We start from the raw sequence: 9,245 nt of genomic DNA, 5'->3' as shown, positions 1-9,245 counted from the left end.
AAAGAAAGAACAGGCCAGTCACCATCAGTAAAAAGGCTGGTTAACATTTGAGTTACAGCCTGCCCTTGGAACATTTGCCTCATAAACATTTCCCTATTCTGAGGCGATCATCACTACCTCCACTTTAGATATGTCACTATAAACTTTTCGAAAAAACTTGTAGTAAAAACAGCTGAAGATCAGGAGGTGGAATTCTGAATGGCTTTTGGTGGTGTCTGTCTCAGTGTTTGCTGGATCTTAATGTCCAGTGGCAATATTCACTGCTTGACTAACACTTCATTAACAGCCCTGTGGGTTTTTGCAACAACCAACACACACTAAAATACTTTCTCCAATTCAGTCACTGGCTGCAGTCTTAACATTAACAGGAGAGTTGGTTGTCAGCAACCATTCACCTAAATCAAAACCCCATTATGGTTCAGAATCACCCCTTTGGTTTCCCTGCCCTTCCTGTTGACGCGCCTCAAAGCAGGATGGTGAAGTGAGTCAGCTTTTGGAATGAATACGTCGCCAGCCACTTGTCACTGATCCAAGGCATGGTGGTTGGAGGTATATCAAGCAAGTGGTGTCAGGAGGTTGACTGATAAACGTCAAAGCAGAAACATGAAAGATTGTGATTTAAACTGGGAACTTTTTTTGTCCATGGTTTGTCAACATTAAGGCAGAAACAAACCAAAGACCGCACAAAGGATTTTCCTGGGCTCCTGTCAACTCTTCTTTCCTCAACCTTGCCAATAAAGAAAGCAGGTCATCTAGCCCTCCATCTCACTAGCGCTTGTGGAATGTTTCTGGTGCAGAAAAGCAGCTGCATAACAAGCCCCTAAACAGCAAAGACAGCCGTTACCTACAGAGTTCTCACAGCAGAATAACAGGCCATTCAGCCCGACAGGTCCCTGATGGAGTTCATGGATCACTCAAACCTCCTCCATCTCTTGTCATCTAACACATCCTTCTGTTTCTTTCTCCCTTTTAAATGTATCTGGCCTTAAATGCGTCCAGCTTGGTTACGTCAACCACTCTTTGTAGAAGTGCGTTTCACATTCAAACCATCCACTAGTAGAAAAGTTTCTCCCGAATTCCTACTGGATTTCAAGTCAGTCATACAGCACAGGAATGGGCCCTTTGGTCCAACTGGTCCATGCTGAGCAAGGTTCCTTCCTAAGCTAGTCCCATTTTCCCACATTTGGCCCATATCCTTCCAAACTGTTCCTATCCATGTACCTGTCCAAGTACCTTTTAAATGTTGTTACTGTACCTGCCTCAACCACTTCCCTGGGCAGCACATTCCATTTACTTACCACCCTCTGGGTGCAAAAAGTTGCCCCTCAGGTTCCTATTAAATCTCTCCCCTCTCACCTTAAACCTCTAGTTCTTATTTGTTTAATCACACATGCACACTTCACTAAGCCAAAATCCATATGTTGATTCCATCAATAAAGGTTAAATAGGCTGGAAACTGAGTGGCAGCTTGCTTTTAAGGTTGTGAAAGGGATTTCCTCAGATAGATTGCCTCTAGTTCTTAATTCTCCAACCCTGGGGAAAAGACTGTGTGAGTTCACCCTATCTATGCCCCTCATGATTTTATACACCTAAGATCACTCCTCATTCTCCTACACTCCAATGAAAGAAGTCCCAACCTGCTCAACCTCTCTCCATAACTCACCCTGCATTCTTTCCAGCTTAATGACATCTTTCCAATAGGATGACCAAAACTGAACACAATATTTGTTAGTGGCCACTTCTTAATATGGCCTCTAATTTCAGCCTCCCCCACTGTGGGAGACATATTTGTTGCAATCTATCTAAGGAAATCCCTTTCACAACCTTAAGCAAGCTGCCACTCAGTTTCCAGCCTGTTTAATCTTTCTTGATAGAATCAACATATGGATTTTGGCTTAGAGAAGTGTACATGTGTGATTAAACAAATAATTATCCAAGTGAAGTAAACCAAAAGGATCCCAAGTTCTGATATGCGCCAGTTTGAACAGTAATCGGATGCAACTATCAGTTTTGTGGCCTTAAATCAGGGACAGACTGGGGTCAGTCACAATCCTCACGTTTGCTCCAAGGAAAAAAAAACTGAAATTGATCAGGCTCTGATTTGATCCACCCCTCCTTTGCCCCTTTACGAGTCTGTACTCAAGGTCCAGCTAAACACATGAAGAACCACCAATCGATTCCTGGTACCAGTGGCACTGCTGCACCTTCAGAACACATAGTGGAAGGGAAATAGAATTTACACACAAACAACACAAAATTCAAACAGTAAACCTCTTATTTCTTATATCTTGCACTTGGTCCACACACACACACAAATATGTTTTGCCCAGACAGCAATACCATTCACAGAATATCTCCTTTGAATCAGATGTCTGGTCATGCCCACGTCTGGTTCTATAGGAATACTGCACTGTACTCTGGACTTACACACACAGTGATCATCATTCATTAATTGGGCCGTAGGAGCAGGAGGCTCAGCAGGTGTCAGCCCACGATACTGGGGTAACACAGGGCTGTGATGGAACATCAACCTGGGAACCTGGTGATCTGGGTTAAACCCTGACCTCTGCTGCTGGCTGTGTGGAGTTTGCATGTTTTGATGAAAGGTTCTGGACCTGAAAAATTACCTGTTTCTCTTCCCCCAGATGCTGCCTGACCAGCTGAGCGATTGCAGTACTTTCGGTGTTTACCTCAACAGTGTGCTGGTTGCTGGGTTCACTGGCTACTGTAAATTGCTTCCAATTGTAGGCAAGTGGCAGAATCTGGAGGCATTGAGAGGAATGCGGAGAAATAAAATGGAATTAGCGCAAATGGGTGCTTGATAATTGGTGCAAATTCAATCTCTCTCTGACCAAACTGCAAATGGAACAAAAGATAGAGAGTATAAGCAGGCAGCAGTGATGGTCTGAACAAGATGGTAGATATTTCATGTCAACCTCTGATCTAACCCCTCCCTTGATATTGCTCCATATGCAACAGAGGAGCTGCAGTTTGCATCATCTGTGACCTCCTCTTCAGAAGGATGCTGCATGGTACAGTAGTGTCACTGAAGCTTTAACTGATCATATAATGGACTTATGAGCTGCTTTCACATCACCACATTGCCATCAATAGCAGCAACAGAGTAAACAAGCCAAGATCACCGCCCCACATTGGTTATAAACCATCCTTAGGTTTTGTTCACCATCTCCAAAGGAAAGAGTTGAAGATGTCAGAGTTAGTTGGCTTCTCCAGCGATACTTACACTGGATCTGTCAATTCAGGACTAGGTGCCAATGGCCAGGAGATCGAACTCAGGATGATGATCACCACCAGCTCATTCAGATTTTCCCCTTGTCATTCAGGAAGCCCAACAGTCACAAGAATGAATCTGGCGCAGTGTAAGCAGTGTGACTCTGCAGTAGTGTGATTGACGCTGAAACAAAGGCTTCTAAGGTGCATATTTCCAAATGTAAAACTGCCCTCAGCTGGAAACTTCAAATGAAATCTACAGGCCCATTTTATGAAGTCAGGAGAAGGAATGCGAGGATGTTTTAGTCATGTATAGACATTGTTTCTTTAATCAGGTCACAAACGTTCGGTCTCTTTTTCATGGACAAATTGCTATCAACAGCCTCACACTAAAATCCAAAGTGATAAGAGTGGCTGTTCCAATTCATTTCCTTTCAATGATTTTGAGGTTGCACCTTTAATTTCTACAAGTGTTGCCGTTTCAACATTAGAGATGGCCGAGGAAGACATGCTCAATACAGCAGTACGAGTCTAATTCAGACATACCAACACGTTTAGGGCACTTGAAATATTTCTCAATTGCTTAACGTATCCAAATGTTATCTAGCTCATCCTCTCCATTTGCAACTCAGATTGGAGAAAGGCTTATGTTCCTATCATGCCTTTCTTGACCTCAGGATGTTAGAGTGTTCCACAGCCAACCATGAATGTTCAAAGTGTAGTCACTACTGTCATGCAGGAAACCCAGCACCCACAGCACGATCTCACAAAGCACAAAGTGAATATGGTCAGGTAATCTGCTTCAGTGATGTTGAATGGAGGATAACTACTGACCAGGAAGTAATTCACCTCTTTGCATTTGAATGGTACCTTAGGATCTTTTGACTATGTGTGAGAACAGACAGCCAAAAGATGCCCCACTGAATCAGTACTGCAGCACTGAGTTGGAGTCTCAGTCTAGACACTTGTGCTCAACTCTCTGGAATGAGATTTCAACTCACAATCTTCTGAGATAGCGAGGTTAACTCATCCATACTTAAAGTGAACAGAACATTAAAATTTCACCCACAAAATTCATAGCAACAACAATCTCTCAACTTTTGTGACATCAGTCATGGGCATAAACACATCTGATTATAGATGATAAAGAAATTTAGTGGAATATATTTGCAAACTCAATAAAATAAAAGCAAACAATATTGAAGAATAGGCAGTACCTTAATTAAGGGGGACAGGGAAGCCAAAGGAAATATTTTTCATTCAAAGTACTCTTCCTTTCTATTAGAAACTAATCAATAAAAATATGGATTGATAGCCTCGTTATGGCCCTCCTTGCTTCAGAGATGCAGCATTGGGTCACTGTGCCCACGGGATACTCCAGCATTGTCCCTGTTGATGAAGTGATTGGGAGACTTGAGCCAATGCCCTTGACTTCAGTGGGGGTTGAGGTACACCAGTTTGATTCGCATAGTGAAATGTACTGAGCTGGTGGAAACACACCTGTCACATTTATAACTGGACATATCTTTAAAGAGACCTACAAAGAGAAGTACTTTGAAAAACCTCTTCAAAATCAACATCTGGAAATACTTGAATCAGAGTATCTTAAATTTGATTAGCAACAGAGCAAAGCGACCACTGCTAACAGCGTTATTAGCACCGTAGCTGCAATTCAATTAGGTGAATTCCAGCCATTGCAAATTGAAGATCCTTGTTAAATCCATCATTGCTAGGTCTAGAATCAAACTAGATGCAGCACTCAGCCAAGGGGCAAGAATTGCTTTCAGTCATCAAAGTCCGGGATGTCATCGTAGGAGTAACCTCGGTATCCTCTGGAGGCGTAGTACGCAATACGGAGGTGGTAAAAGCCAGGAAGGAAAACCAGGATCCCGATGATCAGCACCGGCCAGGTCGTGTCACTGTACTGGATGAGAAAAATAAAGGAAGATCTGATTATTTTTGTAAAACTTTATCACTTTGTCCAGTAGAACATAAAATTTGTAGTTGACTGATTGGGTAGAGATTAATCTTTTATGAGTAGGACATGGCTTTCAATCTAACATATCAATGGCAATGAGCTTCCACCTCTGATTTGAGGACACAACTGGACTTGGACATCTCAGACTAATGGGCATGGGCTTACTGCACCAAATAGCTCTGAACCCGGCACCACAGTTATCGAGTGGGGTAGGGATCTGGTGTGTTACAAAGGCGCATTAGCTGGAACTCATGAGGTTAAGACGGAATGGAGTGATGGAATTGCAGTAAGTAATCACTCCCTCCACCTCTCCTGGTGGGAAGACATTGAAGGCTTACACTTACCGAACTGTCGATGTATCCAGTCAGCAGGAGAGCACTGATTGTAATCAGCAATGAGCCAATCAGAAAGAGAACAACAGCAAGTGCGATTGCCTTGTATGGAACTTTCGGAGCATGCTTCTTAAACTGGAGGAAGAGAAGAAATGAACAAACGCCTTCAGTCAGATCACCAGTCTGCACCTAGACCACCTGGCTTCAGCACTGGCACCAAATCCGGACCCAGCTAAGTTGCAGAGGCCTCCTCACAAACATCTCAACACTAGTGTCTAAATTGCGTGAGCTGTTCAGGCAACCAATCAGGCAATAGCCTGATACAATTGTCCTCACAGAATCATACTTCTGGACAATGTGACAGCCTCCTCCGTTATAATCCTCGGATCTGTCCTGTCCCACAGTAGGACAGATCCACTAGAGGGGTTAGCACAGTGATATACAGGCAGCAGCCCTAGGAGTCCTCAACATTGACTCCAGACCCTGTGAATTCTCATGGCATCAGATGAAACAAGGGCAAGGAACCTCCACCTGATTACCACCTACCATCCTCCTCCAGCAATTGTGCCATGTTGAACAACAGTTGGAAAAAGCAATGAAAGTAGCAAAGGCACAAAATCTACTTTGGGTGGGGAACTTCAACGTCCATCACCAAGAGTGGCTTTGAAGCACCAGCACTGACCACATTGGAAAGTCCCAAGTCCTCCACCAGGCAAATGTGTAGTTTAAACTGGCATCACGGTTGGCATAGACATCATGGACCAAAGGCTCTGTTCCTGTGCTGTACTGTTCTATGGAGACACAAGGGACTGCAGACGCTGGAATCTGGAGCAATACATAAAGCACTGGAGGAACTCGACAGTCGACATTTCGGGTCACTTGACAAGAAACGTCGACTGTCCATTTCCCTCCATAGATGTTGCCTGACCTACTGAGTTCCTCCAGTGCTTTGTGTGTTGCTGTACTGTTCTATGTTCTCTGCAGACTGACGTCAGACTTCAGCTTGACTGCACTCGTATGAAGCCTCCTGGAGCACTCTGCTTTGTTAAAAGCCCTAAACAGGTACTAATCATTGTTAAATCCTCTCCTGAGCCACAAGTGTCGAAGTAAAACAAACTGATTCTTTCTCAATAGTGAGGTACAGAGGCCCATTGTAGACTTGGCTGAGATCAATTACTCAATTTGAACCAGGTATCAAATCCAGGTTATTCCTGGTGTGCATAGTCCGGAATGGTACTGATCAATGAATCAAGGAGAGAGCTTTAAATAGCAGTGAAACAGTTACCAAAGCTAGCACTGGACAAGGAACCCAAGAAGAATTTCAGCGTTTGGGAATCCATCACTGTCAAGCACTAACCTGCAGATCAATATAGCCGTCATCACTGTCTGCGAGTTTGGAGTATTTCACCTTGCTGCTGGAAACCCCAGCAGTGGCGTTGTTACGGGAAGGCATCATAACATAACTCATCAACAGCTGGTACAAGACAAGAAAAACATCAATTTGACAAGAGATCTATGTCCATCACATGCAAGAACATGCTGGAAGCTCATCACTCCACAACGCAACCAGATAAAAGGTGCACTGCATTATTTTGGTTCTTAACACGAAATGTTGTTAAATGAATACTTAGCAAAACAAGCATTAAAACTTGGAAAGCCATGGAAGTCCCAAGGGGATAGAACCACATCCAGACAGCTCCTTCACTGTGGAGCATGAAGCCTGCAGTTCTCACTGGGCCTCAAGTACTGCCTTCCTACTGCCTGGTTATCTGGACCCTCAATACCCTCAACTCCCCCCATTAACCCCTCCTCCCCTCCCTTCCCCTCTCCCTTCTCCCCCTTCCCTCCATCCCCTCTCCCTTCTTCCCCTTCCCCCTCCCTCTCCTCTCCCTTCTTCCCCTTCCCCCTCCCTCTCCTCTCCCTTCTCCCTCCCCCTTCCTCCCCTCTCTTCTCCCTTCCCCGCCCCTCTCCCCCCTCCCCTCTCCCTTCTCCCTCTCCCCCCCTCCCCCCCTCTCTCCCCCCCTCCCCCCCTCTCCCCCCCTCCCCCCTCTCTCCCCCTCCCTCCCTCCCCTCCCCCCCTCTCTCTCTCCCCCCCCCCTCCCCCCTCCCCCCCTCCCCCTCCCCCCCTCTCTCCCCCCCCCTCCCTCCCCCTCCCCCCTCCTCCCCTCTCTCCCCCCCTCCCCCCTCTCTCCCCCCTCCCCTCTCCCCCCCTCCCCCTCCCCCCCTCCCCCTCCCCCCTCCCCCCCTCCCCCCTCTCCCTCCCTCCCCTCTCCCTCCCTCCCCTCTCCCTCCCTCCCCTCTCCCTCCCTCCCTCCCCTCCCCCCCTCCCCCTCCCTCTCTCCCCCCCCCTCTCTCCCCCCCTCCCCCTCACTCTCCCCCCCCTCCCTCTCTCCCCCCCTCCCCCTCACTCTCCCCCCCTCCCTCTCTCCCCCCTCCCCCTCACTCCTCCCCCCCCTCCCTCTCTCCCCCCCTCCCCCTCACTCTCTCCCCCCCTCCCCCTCACTCTCCCCCCCACCCCCTCACTCTCCCCCCCCTCCCCCTCACTCTCCCCCCCCTCCCCCTCCCTCTCCCCCCCCTCCCCCTCACTCTCCCCCCCTCCCCCTCACTCTCCCCCCCTCCCCCTCACTCTCCCCCCCCTCCCCCTCACTCTCTCCCCCCCTCCCCCTCACTCTCTCCCCCCTCCCCCTCACTCTCTCCCCCCCTCCCCCTCACTCTCCCCCCCTCCCCCTCACTCCTCCCCCCCTCCCCTCACTCTCTCCCCCTCCCCCCTCCCACTCTCTCCCCCTCCCCCCTCCCACTCTCTCCCCCCCCCCTCCCACTCTCTCCCCCTCCCCCCCTCCCACCCTCTCCCCCTCCCCCCCTCCCACTCTCTCCCCCTCCCCCCCTCCCACTCTCTCCCCCCCTCTCCCTCTCTCCCCCCCTCTCCCTCTCTCCCCCTCCCTCCTTCCCTTCTCCTTTCTCCCTCCTCCCCTCTTCCTCCTCCCTCCACTCTTCCTCCTTCCTCCACTCTCCCCCCCTCACTCGCCCCCCCCTCTCTCCCCCTCACTCTCCCCCCCTCACTCCCCCCCTCACTCTCCCCCCCTCACTCGCCCCCCCCCCTCTCCCCCCCACTCCCCCCCCTCACCCGCAGATCGATTCCATCCTTCCACTAACACCGTTTCCCGTCCGTGCTCCAGAAACGCCCGACGCCGTGCAGCATCCGGACACTTTGGTTCCGCCTCGCAGCTTGTGGGAAACGCCTGGTGACGACGTTTGCTGGCGGTTCAGCCTGAGCCCGGGTGCTCCACGCAGCACAAAAACATTTCCTTTCATCATTGCTTCGAATCTAATTCACCCACCCCCAATACTTCAGTCACACTAATAAAGCACATTGCAATGCTTTGAGCCTCTGCTTTATTTTTCCTTTTAAACCTTCACAAACCAGTTAAGTCCATGAATTTTAGGACTACTTTCAAAATTCTCCCTCCATCTTAAGAATTAATATTTGACATAGGAGGTCACAATCCCCCTCCAACTTTACCAGGGGTCACAAAACTACCCCAGCTTTGAAAATGAAACAAGAACTGTCGATGCTGGAAATCTGAAATACAACAAAATGCTGGAAACTCTCACAAGGTCAGGCAGCAGCTGTGGAAAGATAAACCAAGGAAATGCTTTGGGTCAAAGACCTTTTGCCAGAACTGCTGAATGTTTCCAACATTTTC

At 48.2% G+C, this 9,245-nt stretch overlaps 1 protein-coding gene across 1 annotated transcript; it reads right to left on the bottom strand.

The window, feature by feature from the left end:
• Positions 1 to 2,257: 2,257 nt before the first annotated feature.
• On the bottom strand, positions 2,258 to 8,791 carry tmem230a (transmembrane protein 230a). Its single transcript, XM_052040873.1, has 4 exons — positions 8,666 to 8,791; positions 6,899 to 7,015; positions 5,554 to 5,676; positions 2,258 to 5,155 (listed from the first exon to the last, which is right to left on the bottom strand). Exons 2-4 carry the CDS (start codon positions 7,007 to 7,009, stop codon positions 5,015 to 5,017), a joined length of 375 nt encoding a protein of 124 aa, XP_051896833.1. The 5' UTR covers positions 7,010 to 7,015; positions 8,666 to 8,791; the 3' UTR covers positions 2,258 to 5,014.
• Between the last annotated feature and the right edge of the window lie 454 nt (positions 8,792 to 9,245).

This window comes from Pristis pectinata, chromosome 29, assembly GCF_009764475.1.
Source record: "Pristis pectinata isolate sPriPec2 chromosome 29, sPriPec2.1.pri, whole genome shotgun sequence".
NCBI classification, from domain to species: domain Eukaryota; kingdom Metazoa; phylum Chordata; class Chondrichthyes; order Rhinopristiformes; family Pristidae; genus Pristis; species Pristis pectinata.
This window is presented reverse-complemented; position numbering and strand designations above follow the sequence as displayed.